General features: G+C 54.1%; 10 protein-coding genes across 10 annotated transcripts; 5 read left to right on the top strand and 5 right to left on the bottom strand.

The window, feature by feature from the left end:
* Positions 1–205: 205 nt before the first annotated feature.
* Positions 206–1522, top strand: A1O3_07327 (pyruvate dehydrogenase E1 component subunit beta; the record flags this gene model as incomplete). Its single annotated transcript, XM_007737437.1, has 4 exons — positions 206–449; positions 506–638; positions 723–1004; positions 1051–1522. 4 exons carry the CDS (start codon positions 206–208, stop codon positions 1520–1522), a joined length of 1131 nt encoding a protein of 376 aa, XP_007735627.1.
* Positions 1523–2688: 1166 nt separating this feature from the next.
* Positions 2689–3714, bottom strand: A1O3_07326 (uncharacterized protein; the record flags this gene model as incomplete). Its single annotated transcript, XM_007737436.1, has 1 exon — positions 2689–3714. The coding sequence occupies one exon, from the start codon at positions 3712–3714 to the stop codon at positions 2689–2691; it is 1026 nt and encodes a 341-aa protein (XP_007735626.1).
* Positions 3715–4199: 485 nt separating this feature from the next.
* A1O3_07325 (uncharacterized protein) lies at positions 4200–4786 on the top strand (the record flags this gene model as incomplete). The annotated part of the gene is made up of 2 exons (XM_007737435.1): positions 4200–4208; positions 4307–4786. The coding sequence occupies 2 exons, from the start codon at positions 4200–4202 to the stop codon at positions 4784–4786; spliced, it is 489 nt and encodes a 162-aa protein (XP_007735625.1).
* A 674-nt stretch (positions 4787–5460) lies between these two features.
* A1O3_07324 (uncharacterized protein) lies at positions 5461–5913 on the bottom strand (the record flags this gene model as incomplete). Its single annotated transcript, XM_007737434.1, has 1 exon — positions 5461–5913. A coding segment is annotated over exon 1 (267 nt), but the record flags the coding sequence as incomplete, so codon positions are not given.
* Positions 5914–7087: 1174 nt separating this feature from the next.
* On the top strand, positions 7088–9409 carry A1O3_07323 (uncharacterized protein; the record flags this gene model as incomplete). The annotated part of the gene is made up of 1 exon (XM_007737433.1): positions 7088–9409. The coding sequence occupies one exon, from the start codon at positions 7088–7090 to the stop codon at positions 9407–9409; it is 2322 nt and encodes a 773-aa protein (XP_007735623.1).
* A 369-nt stretch (positions 9410–9778) lies between these two features.
* Positions 9779–10547, bottom strand: A1O3_07322 (uncharacterized protein; the record flags this gene model as incomplete). Its single annotated transcript, XM_007737432.1, has 2 exons — positions 9779–10138; positions 10242–10547. The coding sequence occupies 2 exons, from the start codon at positions 10545–10547 to the stop codon at positions 9779–9781; spliced, it is 666 nt and encodes a 221-aa protein (XP_007735622.1).
* A 580-nt stretch (positions 10548–11127) lies between these two features.
* A1O3_07321 (kynureninase 1) lies at positions 11128–12633 on the top strand (the record flags this gene model as incomplete). The annotated part of the gene is made up of 3 exons (XM_007737431.1): positions 11128–11628; positions 11689–12163; positions 12209–12633. The coding sequence occupies 3 exons, from the start codon at positions 11128–11130 to the stop codon at positions 12631–12633; spliced, it is 1401 nt and encodes a 466-aa protein (XP_007735621.1).
* A 49-nt stretch (positions 12634–12682) lies between these two features.
* Positions 12683–14420, bottom strand: A1O3_07320 (uncharacterized protein; the record flags this gene model as incomplete). Its single annotated transcript, XM_007737430.1, has 2 exons — positions 12683–14198; positions 14272–14420. 2 exons carry the CDS (start codon positions 14418–14420, stop codon positions 12683–12685), a joined length of 1665 nt encoding a protein of 554 aa, XP_007735620.1.
* A 483-nt stretch (positions 14421–14903) lies between these two features.
* A1O3_07319 (uncharacterized protein) lies at positions 14904–16464 on the top strand (the record flags this gene model as incomplete). The annotated part of the gene is made up of 3 exons (XM_007737429.1): positions 14904–15017; positions 15091–15237; positions 15313–16464. 3 exons carry the CDS (start codon positions 14904–14906, stop codon positions 16462–16464), a joined length of 1413 nt encoding a protein of 470 aa, XP_007735619.1.
* A 55-nt stretch (positions 16465–16519) lies between these two features.
* On the bottom strand, positions 16520–18037 carry A1O3_07318 (uncharacterized protein; the record flags this gene model as incomplete). Its single annotated transcript, XM_007737428.1, has 1 exon — positions 16520–18037. The coding sequence occupies one exon, from the start codon at positions 18035–18037 to the stop codon at positions 16520–16522; it is 1518 nt and encodes a 505-aa protein (XP_007735618.1).
* Positions 18038–18603: the final 566 nt, after the last annotated feature.

Genomic DNA, 18603 nt, shown 5'->3' with positions numbered 1-18603 from the left:
AATGAACTAGCACTTAGTTGTACTAGCGCCACATCAGCTTTCCCAACGGCAAGCTTTCACTCGACGGATCCCCGATCGGCCTTCCCTCCTCGGACCTCAAGAAGCGTAGAGTTGTGATTTTATTGAGCCAGCCGATATTGCTGTCTGCCCAGCTTGTCTCTGTACTCTGTACACTTTTCATATTCACACTTGAGACTCTTTCGAGATGTCGGTCTCACGATTGCTCAGGCCTGCCTCGAGGCTCCTCTCACAGCGCCCAGCAGGCTCTTCCTTGTTACGTCCGGCGTTCCGTAGAGTCGCGCCAATCTCACTACCTACGATTCGAGGATATGCGTCAGAATCCAGCCAGACCTTCACAGTTCGAGATGCCCTGAATGAAGCTCTGGCCGAAGAGCTTGAGGCGAATGACAAGGTCTTCGTCATTGGAGAAGAGGTCGCTCAATACAATGGTTGGTACTCTAGGTCAAGGGAAGGTTGAAACATATATTAAACCCGCTTGTCACAGGCGCATACAAGGTCACAAAGGGACTCCTGGATCGTTTCGGACCCAAAAGAGTGATCGATACCCCCATCACCGAATCTGGCTTTTGCGGGTTGGCTGTTGGTGCGGCATTGGCTGGTCTGCAACCTGTCTGCGAGTAAGTTGAGCCTCATGCTCGTCGTCTGCCGTGCCCCATCCTCTTTGCAGATGATATCTCAAACATTGCTGATGGCTGGCGTAGGTTTATGACCATGAACTTTGCCATGCAGGCAATTGACCAAATCATCAACTCGGCAGCGAAGACACATTACATGTCCGGCGGTATCCAGCCTTGCCCGATCGTGTTCCGAGGCCCCAACGGTTTCGCCGCTGGTGTTGCAGCTCAGCATTCACAAGACTACTCCGCTTGGTATGGGAGCATCCCAGGCTTGAAGGTGGTAGCTCCCTGGAGTGCAGAGGACGCAAAGGGTCTCTTGAAGGCTGCAATCCGAGACCCTAACCCGGTGGTGGTGTTGGAGAACGAGTACGTGCTATCTCCAGAGCGGGAATAAACTAGCTGACATGAATAGACTCCTTTACGGCCAAGCGTTCCCCATGAGTGCGGAAGCGCAAAAGAATGATTTTGTCATCCCTTTCGGCAAGGCTAAAATTGAACGACCGGGCAAAGATCTGACGATCGTCACACTCTCGCGTTGCGTCGGTCTATCACTTGAGGCTGCCGAGCAGCTGAAGAAGAACTATGGTGTGGAAGCTGAGGTGATCAACTTGCGCTCGGTCAAACCTCTGGACGTTGAGGCAATCGTCAAGTCAATCAAGAAGACAGGCCACCTTCTGGCCGTGGAATCAGGATTCCCTTCTTTTGGTGTTTCGTCCGAAATCCTCGCCTTGGGCTGCGAATATGCATTCGACTATCTCCAGGCACCTCCTGTGCGTGTGACTGGCGCAGAGGTGCCCACGCCGTATGCACAGAAGCTGGAAGAGATGGCCTTTCCTCAAGTTGACACCATCACCACCTACGCAGCGAAGCTACTGAGGGTGTAGGACAAGGAGGAGGATTAAGCTGTCCGAAAAGCATTCTGTATGTGTATTAGCGCCAGCGTTTCTTCGATGAATCTGGGGACTGGATCCGGTGAATTTGGGGTCTAGGCATGGTGGCTACCACATGGCCACTAAGATATATATTATAGTTTCAGGCTCGAATACTCGGGGCGTTGCATGAATAAAAAGGCCCATCACTGCTTTCCGTGCGTCTGGCTATTCTTGCACAGGGCTTCCGAAACCCGGCGTACGGATACTACGGAACCAACCAGGACCTCGTCGTATCGTATCCAGGATGGAGAATGCAGAATCTCAACTAGCCAAGCAACAGCTTCCTGCGGTCATGGCTGCCGCTGTGCAGTCCTCGAGGCGTAGAGGGAAGAAGACGTATCCAATCTAGGACTGTTACAGCCAGACCAAACCAGCAATAGAATGGTGGTAGAAGAGTGCTTCATGTCACGATTGACATCGATAGCGTGGGGAGCTACCATTCCAAGCCAGAGTAGGGCTGATGTGCAAGATTCGCTACAGTCCCAGTTGGATCATGGAGGCGAAGGTATACGTGCACACACACACATATATATAGTACATTGGGCGTGCCCCGAAAGAGATGAGACGAGCTCATGTAGGATGCTCTGACTCGGGCATCAGACTTTGTGGGTTAGGTGATTAGTCACCAAGTCCAGCATGCTCCCTGCGAAGCGATGCGAGGCGACCCTGGTTCCATCCTTCCAGGACGTTAAGAGCCTCAGGACTATCAGCCGTCGGGCGGAACGCCGCTCAGCTTCGGCTTCCGCCTCCTGCTGACATCCTGTTGTGAGGCTTGAAGATCTTGTGGGTTCGGGTGAAACTCGACCATCGAAGGGCCTAGCAGATGCCTTGTACGCCCTTTCCCAGCGCAGGCAGCATCGCATGCTATCCAAGACATGGAAACCCCCGCATCCGATACTGTACCGCTACACTTGCCAGGGCCCGAGCGGAGCTGGGACCGAAGGAAGTCGGATACCTCACTGGACAGTTGTGTGGCTTGTTCGCAGCCGCACGGAAAATCGCCTGCTGGCATAGGAGAGGTATATTCTGCGCGCCGTAAAAACTCCCACATTCACAGAGGCCCCTTTGCTGGGCTTTCTTCAAGTGATCCCAACCCCAAATTGCGACCTGGCCGCTGGTTATCTGAACATGGCCCCAACAAGCGGCACCGCTTCATAGATTTTGTCCCAGTTCTTGGCTTCCCAGCCTGTGCCTGTGCCGGCGCGACCGACGACGCCTAAGCCTCCAGCAATCCATACAGCGGCGACGGTGGCAGCAACTGCATTGATGAATCTCGACCGCCACTTCCGCCTCAGGGTGCCGTCGTGGCCTCCTTCGGTGATATAATCCCGCGAGAGCTTGAGATACTTGGCGGCGCCCGTGACGAAGTGCCAGCTCGCGATGGTCACGAAGGTGGCATAGCCCAAATTCCCAATCAGCGGGTTATGCGCGATTCCGTGCGCAAAGTAGCGCAGCCCAACACCGGCCGAGCTGCCGTCGACCTTGTTCGGCGTGATACGCATCACCAGCACATGGCCCACAAGCAGCGGGTACAAGAGGTAGCCGAGCGCCGAGGTCAGCGAGACCTTGGGCCAGGGGACGGATTTGCGCTGGGCATGGGTTTCGGCGCCGTGGCGTTTCGCGATGATGCGGCGTCTATAAATCCGCAGCGCGATGCCCGACGCGACGTGGAGCGCGACCGGCGCGAATACCAGCAGCGGTTCGAGCGGGAAGGACTGGTAGTATGGCCGCGTGAGCAAGAGGTAGCTGTCGGCCTCGCGCACGTTGCGCGTCACCAGCGGGATCAAGGCGGTGTTTGTGTAGTGCATGGCGAGAAAGAGTGTTGGGGGGAATGTAGTATATTTCTGCACCGCCGAGAGTATGTGTAGTGTTCGCGCGGGCGCGAGGCCGAGGAAATTCGTTGTCGTTCTGGTCGAGAAGGGAAGTTTCTCCACGTCAATGTCGGATGGGTTTGTTGACACTGGAGTGTCGGACACATCGAGGCCATTGTCGCCGTTGCTCCTCCACTGGTATTCGGTGGTGTTGACCTTGTCGTCGTCGTCGTCGACCGGGCTAGGCTCGACTTCGTGCAGTGGTATGGCGGAGATGGAGCCGCGAGTGTCGATTGTGGTCAAGGGCGAGAGGTCTGCTTCTGCGGTAGGCATTGTGAGGGATGGAGGTCTGCAGTTCCGAAGGAGGGAGAAGGAGGTGGAACAGGAACAGATCTTGACGAGGTTATCGCTGCATGCTCCGTGGTAGCAGAGTGTTCGATCAAGTTCAAGCAGATGTCAGATGTCATATACCTACCTGGCTAAAGTAAAGTACTAGTACGGTGCGCGGAGCCTTGTGGTAAACTGGCCAATACACGTCGAGCTGATTATGTACCGGGTGGAATCTACTCTTAAAACTATCATCCCTCTCTCTTCCCCATCTCTCTAGTGTAGAAACTCAGGCGACTTGGCCAAAGAGCGTCCTGCCTTGTACGGCCGATCACTAAGCGCATCTGAATGGTATGCCTTGAAAGTGCCACGCAACAACAAGACGTTCTGTCCTGGTGCTTCATCAGACCTGCATTTCTCGCAGGAGGGAAACTCCCTCGGAGCCATTTCTCGTTCAGCTGCTTCTCCGGTCCAGCAGTGTACCTTCCATCATGGCCCCGGTAAGTCCTATTGGCGCTCATACCGAGTCGCAATATTCATCAGTGCTGTACTGTTCCATTGCTTGTCGGCATTATTGACTAGTACCTGCATCATCCAGCGAGGATTCACCCTTCCTCCCGCAAACACCCAATCTGCCAGGCAGGCACGTAGTGCGTTCTTCTGCTCTCTGTGCCAAAAAGGCTACAGTCGCATGAACGAATTCGAAGCGCATGAATCGTCCTATGACCACCAACATAAGAAGAGATTGAAGGAGATGAAAGAGATGCAGAGACAGGTACAGCCGAAGAAAGAAGAGAAGGGGCCGCTGATGCAGATAAAGCTGGGCACTGCCATCAAGAGTTCGACGGCAGGGGGTGGCGGATTCAAAAAGGGCGGGTTCAAGAATGCCTTTGCTGCGGTCGAGGACGAGGGCATTGTTAAGACCGAAAAGAAGGATGGAGGCGACGACCCTGTCGATAAGAAGCAAGAGGTGGATGACGAAGACAGCGACGTGACCGACGAGGATGATTACTATGATCCACGGAGACCGACTGGATGCATGCCTGGGTGTGGGAGCCGTGTCGCCACAGGCGCTTGATCAGGCGGACCGCATAATTGTGTGGTGGCCAACCGTCACTGAAGAATCAAGCACTGCACACCTTTTAACAGCCTGCACTCCCGTTCATGCCTTGCGCCTAGAACCAGGGTGCTGCCGAGCCATTGTTGACCTTTGCCATATCTCCGCAGTACGGCGCCGCCGTCTTGGAAACCCCCTAGGTAGGGGTTCTTGCAGGCCATGGAAGCAGTCACGAGATTGCCTCGATTGGAGACGAGTCAAGGGGCCACATCCGGGAGGATCAAGGCGATATCTGCGCCCAGACACTCAAGACTAGCTACACGTGGGGCAGGTACAAGATCCAGAGGGAACCATGAGTTGATTGAGCCCAACTAGTGGCCCGGGCCTGACAAAAGGATACTCATATGACCGTGTTCTTACTGCTTAGCAGACACAGGGCTAGTATTGGGCGGTACGAACCGTTCGCAAGGCGTGCCATGCGAATTGTACCTACAAAGGTACCAGGTAGTCATCGAGTCACATAATGCTGCGACCGAGGGGGTCCTTATTTGGTTGCACACAGCAGCAGGTAGTCCTCAATAAGGATAAAGTGTATCCGTATAGCTGTATACGCTCTCCGACTGGTATATATATAGTAAATGGTAGCACTCCGAGTCTGTATGGACACTTTGTACTACTTATGTGGCCGCAAACCCGGTCCAGAAGATACGATCACGGAGAGGTTTGTTGCTAACGCTGCAATGGGCCTTTGGTGACGGGATGCAGCGTAGCTGATCGATATAGCTTGTGATCTTTGCCGAAATTGCTTCCTTTTCAATGTAGCGCAAAGAAGGCCATATATCTCCCAGACTGGTACCCGTCACTCGTTCCATAATGATATAGCTTTTGCCGGTGACACCGGCTTGAAAGAGGGAGTAGACATTTGGTATTGGGACGGTCGTCCGTTCTCTGATATAAATCATAGTTTGCCCTTCTTCAAGATCAATCCGTGGCCCATGCTTGACAATAAAGTGGGCTCCAACTCCAACAACCTTATGGGAAGTTTGGTGAATCAGAACATCTTACGAGTTCTCAATTTGAATTATAGTTGGCAAGCACGATGGCAAAGTCTCCACCGCTGTATAGAATGCTAAGTCCATCACAAGATGAGTCTAGGTCAGAAGGAGGGCCACACGCGAGCCGTAGGAGCTGTCAGGCTTGGGCGACCGAGTGAGCCCGAAAGTAAAGGACTACGACGACGGCAACGACGGCGACGGAAGCTTAGACTATCAAAGCTGGAAGAAGGGAGGAGAAAGTCCGCTCTAGATCTATTACGGAGTATTTGCGAAGGACTTGGAGAGAGCACGGCAGACTCGTCGCCAGTGAGTGAGCGACGCTATATCTACATTAATAGGTACTTTTGAGGTGGGTGGCACAGTTTAGAACGACCAACTACAGTAAAGCGGGAGCAAAGTTGCTAGTAGGGCTAAGGGGCTAATCATGGCCTTAGGAGCCGTCAGACACTGCAGGCCCCCCCGGATGAGCAATCCCGGTGGCTTAGGCTAAGGCGTACCATTGGCGAGCCGGGGGTCAGCACAGGGCGGCATTACCCTAGTCTCGATCGGGGGTGAGCCGCGAGTAGGTAGTTTTTCCTCATCTTGGCAGTAATAGCAGAAGAGCCAGCCGTGCCTGCCAGTGTTGAAGTTGACCTTGAAATCTACGCCCAACTTGCACTCACCTTCGCACTTGCCTCTTTTATCCTACCATTCCTTCCATTTTGGATATTGATTCATTTTTTGATTAATACGTAAAATTTCTATGGATCCCGAACCTTTCCTTGTAAGTCATGGCCATCAAAGATGTCCGGCGACCAAGACGTCGCGCAAGAAGCCCGTAGTGACTCTAAGAAGCAAACAGGCGACTACTCAATTTCTGATACGGTAGTGCAACCGCCTACCTTCTTCTCTGCAAATTCACCGAAAGGTGAAGCAACAAAAGTCGACCTCGCCATCGAGCAAGAACGGACTAAGCGAGCTGCATACTATTCTGGAGCCTTCACAGTTCTTACGATCGCAACAACTCTCATTGTGTCTCGCCTCACCCGGCAATTACCTAAGTCGCCGGCAGTCCCGCCCAAGCCTTTCCCTCCTTTTGACAGAAAACATTAGTCTGAGTGAGTTTCACAGCTGTCGTCTTTCTCGGAGTTCCCGGGGTCAGGGTATGAGGTTGTTCCGTTATTTTAATGCAACCAAGACTAGTCTCCAGACCTCACGCCATCCCCCGACCTGCAGATCTGTCCTCATACCCCAGCGAGGGATTTCTACGACCATGTCCCGCCCCAGCATGGCCTCTCCAGAACACTTGACCACTGTCATTGACGGCAGGAAATATCGAAATGTTCGAGAAGGTCGAGCATCAATTCTTGCTCCGTATGGCCAAGAAAAGCCATCATCGACCGGGAAACAAGTCCGAAACAACGACGAGGGAAGCCAAGCCGTTTTTTACAATCCAATCCAACAGTTCAATCGGGATCTGACCGTACTCGCAATCACAATCTACGGTGAAGGAGCCGTCCTTGAGAAGGAGGAGCGGTTCCGCCAGAAGGCCCAGCATGGAAAGACCAAGAAGCAGAACAAAAATGAAAGGACCGCAGCCAATGGAGGCATGATTGAACCTGACAGTGCATCGGAAAAGATCAACCCGCTCAAGCGTAATGCTGATCACTTGGAAGAACTTGGCGCAAACGAGAACCCGGCTGAGCCCCCCAAGAAATCGAAAACAGGTGATGAGTTCGAAGACGCGGATGAAGAATTGCTCGTGATGGAACTGAGCGCTGATCCTGCTACTGGTCAAAAAGGCGGAGGCGATGAAAGCAAGAGCAACGGTGTGACTGGTAGCAAGACGCAAGAAGGCAAGGCGACAGAGACGGCAAAATCTGTGCAGAAACAACTGCCCTTCGCCATCCTAGATGCACTCTCTGCAACTGGTCTTCGTGCGCTGCGATATGCCAAAGAGATACCCTTTGCTACACACATTGTGGCCAACGACCTTTCCTCCGAATCTGTGCAGAACATTGAACTCAACATCCAACACAACGAGGTCAAGGACCGAGTGCACTCCAATCTGGGCGACGCCAGAGGTTTCATGTACAGCAAAGTTGGAAACCAGAGGCCACGACAAGGCCCTGGATACGTCCATCGGTTTGATGTCGTTGACCTCGACCCTTATGGCACAGCTGCTCCCTTCTTCGACGCCAGCCTGCAGGCCCTTCAAGACGGGGGACTGTTGTGCGTCACTTGCACAGACGCAGGCGTGTTTGCCTCTACCGGCTATCCCGAAAAGACCTACGCTCTGTACGGAGGCATGCCCGTCAAAGGCCCGCATTCACATGAGGGTGGACTGAGACTGATTCTCAACGCGGTGGCTCTCGCTGCAGCAAAGTACAGCCTCGCCATCGAACCCCTTCTCTCACTCTACATCGACTATTATGCGCGACTGTTCATTCGAGTGCATCGCAAACAACAAGACGTCAAACTGCTGGCCGGTACAACCATGACTGTTTACAACTGCGGGCACGGGTGCGGATCGTGGACCACGCAACCCCTGCTACGGAACCAGGCACAAGTCTCTCGGAGCGGCGAGACGTTCTTCAAGTTTGCCTTCGCCCAAGCACCGCTGACGACTCCCAATTGCGAACATTGTGGATCGAAGCAGCACCTTTGCGGCCCTATGTGGGCTGGCCCTCTGCATAACCCATACTTCGTACAGAAGATGTTGGACAGGGTGCCATCTCTGGACAAAGAGACTTACGGCACGGCAGATCGGATTCAAGGAATGCTCACACTCGCTCTTGAGGAGGACCTGACCCTTCAAAACTGGCCATCGGGGCCCTCGACACCATCAGAGGCCAAGGACCAGATCCTCTCCGGCCCAGATCCCCGAATCATCCCACGCCTCCCGGCCAAGACGATCGACAGCAGCCCATTTTTCATCATGCCCACTCAATTGGCCAAGGTCATCCACTGTAGCACACCTTCGGAAGACATGATGCGTGGTGCGCTTCTCGGACTTGGCTACCGCGTCACCCGCTCGCATTGTAAGCCAGGGAGCGTGAAGACGAATGCACCTTGGAGCGTGCTTTGGGAGATCATCCGAGAATTCATGCGCACAAAAGCACCCATCAAAGAGGGAGCAGTAAAGAAGGGCTCGGCTGGATGGAACATTCTCGCACGGGTCAGAGGCACCGAGAGAGCGCAGGTGTCGGAGCTCAAGGATGGCGCAAGAGACCAGCTTGCGAGATGTGAGACCAAGGATGACCTGAAGACCGTGTTACAGGGTATCATGTGGAGACTGGAGAACGAGAAGCAGCCGTCTCATGCCCAAGAAGACTCCTCCGCAGCGCAGCCGCCAACCACCAGCCATGACAATGAATCGAACTCCGAACTTGAAGCTGAACCTGCTGTCGGCGAGAAACAACAAGCCCCAGCGCGTCCCCAGGCCCGTCGATCACGGTCGCAAAGTCCTCCCGCCCCGGTGCCGAGCAAACTCAACATCATTTTCGACGAGAAGTTGGGCAAAGAGAAGCCTCGCGGGAAACTGGTCCGGTATCAAATAAACCCAAGAGAGAACTGGGGCCCCATGAGCCGGGCTGGGCGGAGTGGCTGAGATTCTGATGCGACTGTGGATGAGTATCTTCCACTCTGGTGCTTGAAGAGATAGCGTGATACAAGGGTATCGTGGTTACAAGGTCCATGGAGGTACTTGTGTGAAGATGTGGCCTCGAATCCTGGGACCTGATGATTCTGCCCTAGCAGGCTCGCTGTGGTTGACAGTACTTGAGATCAACGCAGACAAGCTATGCTAAAACCAAAAGAAAGGACAATGAGGCCGACATCCGACACTGGCGCGTACGGCGAAAAGGAGACGGGTGTTGCGGTAACATGTCTAGGATGCAGAGAGGAGAGAAACAGTGCACTGCAAACCCACGACTTCATAGGTCAAGTGTGAAGTAGGTATACTTCAACAGTAGTAGTATCATTCAATATCAAAGCTTGTCCCACACCCGCAACTGCTCGTTGCTCTGGGGTTGCCGACAATCTTGAATTGGCTACCAATCAATTCGGTGGTGAAGTCGACGGTGCTTCCCTGCAGTAATTCCAGTGACGGTTGATCCATGACCACCTTGGCCTGTCCGCCCTCTGTCTCTTCACTTGCAGCAAACACTGTATCTTCCTCCGGATCGATCTTGGACGCATCCTCCAGGGACATGAGATATTGGAAGCCATGGCAGCCGCCCGACGTGACGGTCACTCTGAGATGCGAATCTTGCGGAGTAGTTGGCGACGAGGCCAGAGTATTCCTCTGAGGAGGGGCGGTTGTGATTTGTTTGAGGCGCTGGACAAAGTGCAAAACCAATATTAGCTAGTGCTGCCCTCCCTTCCACCTGTATCATGCTACTCGGAACGAGTTAAAAGTGTCTTCGGGCCCTCGTACTCACTTTGGCTGCCCGGTCGGAGATCTCAATGGTCATTTCTTTGCCGTCGTCGTCGGCTCGGGGGTTGCGTAGAACCACAGTCGCCTGTAGGGTCCTGGTGTTGGACATCGACCTCGTCACGTACGGGTACGGGTACGGGGCCAGCGGGACATTTGCGTGTCTCTTTGTCCGTTGCATCAGGTCTGGTCCGCGGCAAATGGTTCGGGTTTGGGTTCGACATGCTTGGAAATACGATCGCGCGTCACGGTCGCTCTGTCGACGGAACGGCTGCGCAGCCCGGAATGCGAGTCGCAGGGGACTTTGAGACATTGTCTGAGAGTGAGAGTGAGAGTGCGAGTGGGCTTGAGTGGGTGGTATATGCAGCGGTCGCTGGGGAGTTGTTCGGAGAGACGACACAGAGCTGTGACGCAGAGTGAGAGAGGCAGATGCAGATACAGGCTTGGAGTAATAGGTCGGTGCGTAGTATGTAATTACATATTACTGAAGGGTTTGTGGAGAATCTTCGGCCGCTGACAATTGCACCCACGCTTATTTCTCATTTCTCCGAGAAGCCTCGTCTCCGATCCGCCACTGAGAGGGAGAGACTGGCACATTATTGTATTGACCTCGACCGACACCAGACTCGGAAACCGCTCGAGCCTAGCAGACAGCTGGAGAAGAGATGGGATAGTAGACGATCAAGTCAGCTGCTTTCTTATTCTCCCTCGTTAATCCTGGGCCGCGGCCTCGACTCTCCCGCGCCTGCGGCGAATATCGGTGACTGCTGCTAGTGCTCCCCTCAATTTTCCTCATTGGAGTCATCGACGACTCGCGGCCGACAAGTCCATTTGGACAGTCTGCACTACTACTGGACGGATAGGCTACGAAGTTTTTCAGAATTCAGAACAGTATGGCTCAACAACCTGGAGATCTCTTGGATCCCTTCACCAAAGACCACGCAGCTTCCTTGGATGCCGCCGACCCCCTGTCACATTTCCGTTCAGACTTCTATATTCCAACTCTAGCAGACCTGACGAGGCCGACGCTGGCCACACCCCCTGAAGAACAGCCTTCACCACCGTGCACTTACCTGTGCGGCAATTCCCTCGGCGTCCAACCCGTCCGGACAGCAGACCTCATCAACGCCTTTTTGACCCAATGGCGCACCAAAGCCGTCATCGGCCACTTTGTCGAGCAGGCCGATTCTCCCTTACCACCGTTCCTGCATATCGACGATCACGCGGCAAAGCTCATGGCGCCGGTCGTGGGCGCACGCGAACACGAGGTCGCTGTCATGGGCTCGTTGACTGCGAACCTGCATCTTCTGATGTCAAGCTTCTATCGTCCGAGTAGGAAGGGAGAGGGCCGGTGGAAGATCCTGCTTGAGGGCAAGGCTTTCCCGAGCGACCATGTGGGACACGCCCCCCTTTGGTATCTCTCTGACTAGGTACCTAGACTGACATGCCCATAGTACGCCGTGGAGTCGCAAATTGTGCATCACGGCCTGGACCCCGCCGAGGCCATGGTCCTGTTGGAACCGGCAGATGCCCGTTTTCCAACCTTGCCTACGGAACAGATCCTACAGACCATCGACCATCATGCTTCAGAACTTGCGTTGATCCTTCTTCCCGGCATTCAGTTCTACACTGGCCAATACTTCGACATCCAAACCATCACTGCTCATGCCCATTCACATGGGATCTTGATAGGTTGGGACTGTGCCCATGCCGCCGGAAACGTCGATCTGAAACTTCACGACTGGGACGTCGACTTTGCCGCTTGGTGCAATTACAAATATCTCAACTCGGGCCCGGGAGCAATGGCTGGCATCTTTGTCAACGAACGATTCGGGAACGTCGACATGGAGAGTCCCGCAGAAAAATTCTGGCCGCGTTTAACGGGCTGGTGGGGAGACGATAAGTCCAGCAGATTCCAAATGACGAACAGTATGTTCCTTTCCTGTGGTTTGAACTCGGCACTGACTCGCCCAGAATTCGTCCCCAGACCCGGGGCTGCAGGTTACCAGGTTTCCAACCCAAGCGCGCTTGACCTTGCCGCAGTCGTTGCTTCACTACAAGTGTTCAATGAGACGTCCATGGAACAGTTGCGAGAGAGGTCTGTAAGGTTGACCCTCTATCTAGAGCAACTCTTGGACGCGATGGCCCTGAGAAAGCCTGGTGTTTTCGACATCATTACTCCCAGAAATCCCAGAGCGAGAGGGGCACAGCTGAGCATTCGATTGGCGCCTGGCCTGCTTGATACTGTGCTGGAGCACCTTGAACGGGAGGGTGTTGTAGTGGATGAGAGAAAACCCGACGTTATCAGAGTCGCGCCAGCTCCGTTGTACAACTCCTTCACAGACGTGCTCCGCTTTTCCCAGATCTTGGAAGCTGCTCTAGAGAAGGCATCGGGCTGACGGGAGCCGGGGCCCTGAACATGAACAGACGCTGCAGAAACGACATTCTTCAATCATCTTCGCTATCGCTCGGGTCGGCCTCGCGCCACAACACAAAATCAAACCGGCCATCAAGATTCGCGCGAATATATTCGCGGATGATATCCAGCTCCGTTTCGCTCAGGTCGTACTCGGGATCGGCAGCCATCAGAGACAAGTTGAAGCCTCTCTGGGTCTCGGGATTGAGGCTCGTCAAGAAATCCAAGATGGCATCTGAGGTAAACTGGGTCATGGCGTATAGGTTCAAATTCCTCAGATGTTTCAGGTTCGCAAGGGCTGGCAATATATCCGCCGAGACTTCACCGCCGCTTGTCCAGAAATCCTCGAGGAGTGGGAGGCTCAAGGCCAGCGAGACAATGTGGTCTTCGGAAAACTCATCCGAAACATCTTTAAGAACAAGCTCTCGCAAATTGGTCAGGTTGCATAGCCCTTCCACCATGATTTGAAGGTCATCCGCCGTGGTGTCTTCCCCGTTACCCTTGAGCCACACCGATTCCAGCGACTTTTGCTCGGCCAGTGCGCTGTGAAATAGCTGGGCGCTCGTCTGTCGCACCGTGTACCCTTCCAGAGATAGCTTGGTCAATTTGACGTTGGGAGAATACGAGATCCGGGAGAGGATGGCGGGCCCATCGACGAACTTCTTCAGACTGAGATCGCGAAGCTTTGTGCACGAACTCAACCATTCCACCACTTCAAGGAATACGTCGTTGTTGAGGGCCTCGAGCTGGACCGTGCCGTAGTTGTCGCCCAGCTTGAGCGTGTGTATCTCGGTACATTCTTTCAGTGCATTCAGGTTTTGCATGGCTTCTTGAGTGAGGTTGCCCAGATCCAGTTGTTTCAGCGTCTTGTGACGGCCTAGAGCTTCAAAGGAGCGCTTTCCAAGGTTGTTGTAGCTGATCATCTCAAAGTATCCCAGCGTGTCTGGCTTCAATTCGTCTAGGAAGGTTGCGAAAGCCTCGTCGGCGTCTGGAGAGAGCCACTCGTGAATGGTCAGGTTCCGGAAATTCTCGCAGTGGTCTCGGATTGTAGCCCCAGCACCGTCCGCCAGAGCATCACCCTTCCACAGAACCATAGTTTCCAGCTTTGGAGAGCGGGCAATCCACCTCGGCAAGAACCCAGGACTAATATGGCCATCAATCTCTTCAAGGAGAGTTGTTTTGGCCGTGACTGCTTCTCCTATGGCGTTGACTGTGGCGACGGTGTCGATACCTTGCCTGTTATATTCCCGCTTAGGGAAATGGAAAGTCTGGAGGCCGTCGGCGAAGAAGGCCTTTCGGACGTTACCCGTGAATTTGGGGTCTTCCAACATGGCAGACAGGTTACGGACGTCCAGAGTCTTGATGTAGCGACAATACGGCTTGTAGGTGTTGTGATCGTCAAGACCGGACAGCACGATCGACCGCCACAACAACGTCCACTTGCGGTAGAACTGAGCCTGCTCGGCAGCCTTGGTGGCATAGTTCATCGGACGTTGGCGGACGTCGAGCTCGTCTCTCTGCTCAAACACCGGGGAATTCTGGTGCAGCCTGGACCGGACCGTCTTAGCGAGGGAGGAACGGCAGAAAGCTCTCGCTTTCGCGACGATTTGACTTCACTTACTGATACATGGTCCGCAGCGCAGGATCGGCGAATGATCTCGAGCTCAGCGCGCATCGGTATAGTGATGCAAAGTCCCCATCCTTTCCAAGCTCCTGACATATCATAGACAGGATCTCATCAGGTAAAGTCGCGTCGTGGTAGAAGGACATGGTAGATAGCAGATAGCTCGAGTATCGTATCGGCGCCGGGTATCCAAGTCACGGACAAGGAAACAGACTGCTAGCAATACGTCGAGGGTTGGCGGCAGGCAGGGGGTGTGATAACGATGTTGAAACCGGCTTCCATTCAATACAACCACAAACCCAGACAAGGAACCTGGAAGTCAACAATCAATTGATACAGGTACCGATGAGTACGTACAGTACAGACCGTGGTTCTGTGGTTCTGTGGTTCTGAGGTTCCGTGGTTCTATGGTTCCCGAACCGACCAATGACATTCCCCTCCATCTGCCACTTTACGCGTCTGGAGCGCGTCGGAGAAAGACACCCACAAACGCAGTCTCGGTGGCAGGCGCAGGCCAGGATTAGGTGATTATCAAACCGCAGACGCCAGATACTACTACTCCGTAATTACTGAAGCAATAGTAACATCGGTCGTCCACCCACGATGCCATTGTTCCAAATCCAATATTGATGCCGACGCTGCTGTTCATCGTCGGCCCCCCTGGGGCGGCCTCGATCCACGACCTGTTGACCTGTCTGGCCAAATTCGACGAGGATGTCTCCCTTGAAGCAACACCTCAATTCGTGGGTACCCCATCTGAACTCTACCCATCGTATCGTCGACCTTTTCCATTGACATTGACATTGACGAAACCAGCTTCGCATCTCTAGTCTAAACATCTCCAAAACCACCCATGCCGCTTTCACGCTCAACTCGTCCTTCTTCGACAGGTACCATTTCTCCCCCGGTCCGGCTCAGCCACAGCCACAGCCAAAGATCTGGACCTGCAAGATCCAGAATCGGGTTCGTGTGCCCCAGCCTCTTTATCTGGCTGGCTTGACTGGCTGTTCAAACAATTACAGTTGCTAACCGTCACAGGCTTTACTTGCCATCTTCAGACGGCGTCTAGGCGACCAGCGGGACCGGGACCGGGACACTGGCCTTGAAACGTGCGAGTGCGAGCTGCAAGCCAATGCGGACCAAGCAGAGTGTCGATTGATCTTTCGACTCAATTGCCGCCAGGGCGTCGTGAAAACGTACCGACTCTTCTACGAGTCCGCCGAAATTCTCCATGCGGCGTTTGACCGGGTCGGATCGACCAACTATTGGTCGGTCTCGTCGCGGACGTTGCGTGATGTCGTGGAATACTTTGGTCCAAAGACCGACCAGCTGGACTGGTATTTCCAGAACGGCAAGGTGACATTTACAAGCTACACGGAGAAGATCCAAAGTGGAAAGGAAATCCTCAAACAGCCCATGCACACGTCTGTGGCCCTCGAAAGAAAAGACTTTGACGACTTCAATGTCCAGGAAGGCCTCCATATCGGCACTATGGTCAAGGACTTCCGTGCAATCGTTGCACATGCCGAAGCTATGCGGGTTCAGGTCACAGCAAGATACTCGCGCGGTAACCGACCCATGCAGATCACCTACGAAGAGAACGGGCTCCTTGCCGAATTCACCTTGATGACCAGAGGCACCACAAACCTGCCCATCCCTTCCAGTGGAAGCAGAGGCACACCGGCACGAGATCTGTCCATGCGTCCAGTGTCTCGTCCGCCTGAGAGCCAGACAGCGACGGCGACGGCGACGGTGGCAGCAGATTCTTTTGCTACGGCCGCCAGACCTTCGGCGACAGATGCGAGCATGCCTCCTCCCGCACGCACCTCCATGCGACACGGCGAATCCGCAGCTTCCACGCTGGCAAAACCAAATTCGACAGAGTCGACGCTGGCACCAGCCGGGAGCATGAATCCGAACAGCCTGTTCATCCCGGCTGACGACGATGACCTGCAATGGGACGCACCCAACTTCGAGGAAGAGCCAGACATTGTGACGTGGGACAACACCGCCGACGACGGGTCGGCATTGAGCTCCACGCGACGTGTCCGCGATTCAGCCCTCCATTCTTGGGCCTCGATGCAGGAGCAAGAGCGTCGAGCATCACGGGTGGCGAGGACAGAGATGGAGATCCCACACGAGATCGCGCCGACGCAGCGTCTTTCTCAGGTCCGGGGGATCTTTGATTGAAAAGAAACCAGAAGCCAGAATTCTCCTCTCCAATCCAAGCACAGATGATCTCATCTCATCGGCCCTTGATACCACAGACCACGAAACTCGTGGCACATCCTGCCGAGACACCTTTCACAGTCAAGCTTAAGCTTTCATCTGCCAGTCGAGGAGTCTCAATCACATTCCACCTGCCCGCGACATTGCCCTTTTCGTCCAGCTCTCCGCCACAGTTGCCATGCTCACCCCAGCCCCACGCAATGACTTGATTGTCTGTGGTCAGAGCGATGCAGTGCTCACTTCCTGCAGCCAGATCCTGGATGGCTGGGAGCCCAGACGGCGCCAGTTGGCCGCGATGGTTTCTGCCAGCACTGTGCACCGATCCTCGCCGCGGCGAATAGACGTGGATCGAACCCCAAGCCGAAACCACGCGGTCACCGTCTTCAAGTGGCCGCTTCAGCAACTCTGACTCTCCGTCGATGAACCTGGTGTCTCCCCAGACCACAGGTGTCTCGCCTGTCTTGAGGAAAACGGTATACTCCCTACCCACCACCACCCTCTCTGGGGTCCAGGCTGGCCAGCCACTCCCTGCGGAGTCCCGACTAACCTTGATGGCTGCATCAAGATCATGATCAATCCTCGTGGGGGTCCATAGGACCTTTCGGTTCTTGACTCGCTCCCCCAGCTGTCCTTTGCGACAATTTCCCCAGCCAAAGACATGTCCATTTGACAGAAGCACCACGACATGGGCCATGCACGCTGCAATGGCGCGGATTCGGATTCGAACTCCGGCATGCTTGTCATTACCATTGCCATTGCCATCACCACTCCGAGAGCTACCGTCAGTCGTGTCATGATCGAACTCGAACCCGGCAACATCAAACACTTTGGTGATGGTTTCTGCGCGTTCGACCCCTTCACCGAGCCCCAGTTCGCCCTTGGATCCTGTTCCACAGACAAACACGACTTTGTGGTCAACTACGACGAATGAAGCGTCCCATGTCGCCGCGATGTCTGTGATCCTCCCAGAAAGTGTCTGCACGGATCCAGAGGTCGTCAATGCCTGCAAGTGGTTGGGATCTGACAATGGCGACCCCTCAGGCTTGCTTGGCGTGAAGAAGTGCGCTCGAACATGACTATCATTGGTCCTGAAATCGAAATGGCGCTGCACAAAGACAGTCGTCGATTCCTCAGAAGCTTCACACCCGAACTTGCCTGCGCTGAAAACCTGGCCGTCCTTCGTCAGGAGGAGCGTGTGATTCCCTCCGGCGACAATCTTTTTCACATCCACATACTCTGGAGCCATGGTCAAGGGCGCTTCTCTGGCACGGTCGCCATCATCATCATCATCGTCATCCTCCTTATCTTCACCATCCTTCACGCCCTCAACTCCGCCCGCCCTACAGCGAGACTGGAACCTGCATTCCTGCAACCACGCCGTGTCCTCTGTATGGCCTATCCCCAACTGTCCTGACCCGTTGGATCCGAGTGCATATACCGCGGGAACGGGTCCAGGTGCAGATCCTCCTCGTTTCCGTCCTGCCTCTGCCTCTGCCTCTGCCTGCTTCGTCGAGGCCGACATCGACATCGACATGTTCAAGATCAGTGTGACTGTGTTGGATTATGGTCTCGACTGTACATGTAGTGCGCGCCACCCTGGCATAATAGACAGATAGACGGATGGACAGATAGACCTTCTCGCACAATATAGAGATGGACAGATAGACCTTCTCGCACAAAAGACAGAATCTAGACAGACCTTCTCACGTCTCAGGTCTCACATCTTGATCAGATCATGAGGATCCGTGCCGCATTGACCCCGTGGTCCGTAAGACCCAGTGTGAAAGTCGGAGATAAGGGGATGATGGATGGAGGGTAAGCCTGGATGATGGATGAACTATGTGTATGGGTTAGTTAATGTTTCCATTTCCATTTCCATTTCCTAGGTGCCAGGCCATCTTCGATCTCACGTCTTAAAATAAGACAATGTCTGTCTGTCATGATATGATCCACAGTAAGGTAGTCTTGGCTCTCTTCAGAAATCATATTCGGCGGAGCAAATATGCCTAAATGCAAGCAACAACACCAGATCAGAACCTACGACTTACAAGTCCAAAGCCTGTATCCGTATACTCCGTATTGTCACCAAGAATAATGTAC

Source organism: Capronia epimyces (genome assembly GCF_000585565.1).
Source record: "Capronia epimyces CBS 606.96 chromosome Unknown aczIQ-supercont1.6, whole genome shotgun sequence".
NCBI classification, from domain to species: Eukaryota; Fungi; Ascomycota; class Eurotiomycetes; order Chaetothyriales; family Herpotrichiellaceae; genus Capronia; species Capronia epimyces.
The sequence above is the reverse complement of the archived record's forward strand: the minus strand, read 5'-3'. Positions and strand labels throughout refer to the sequence as shown.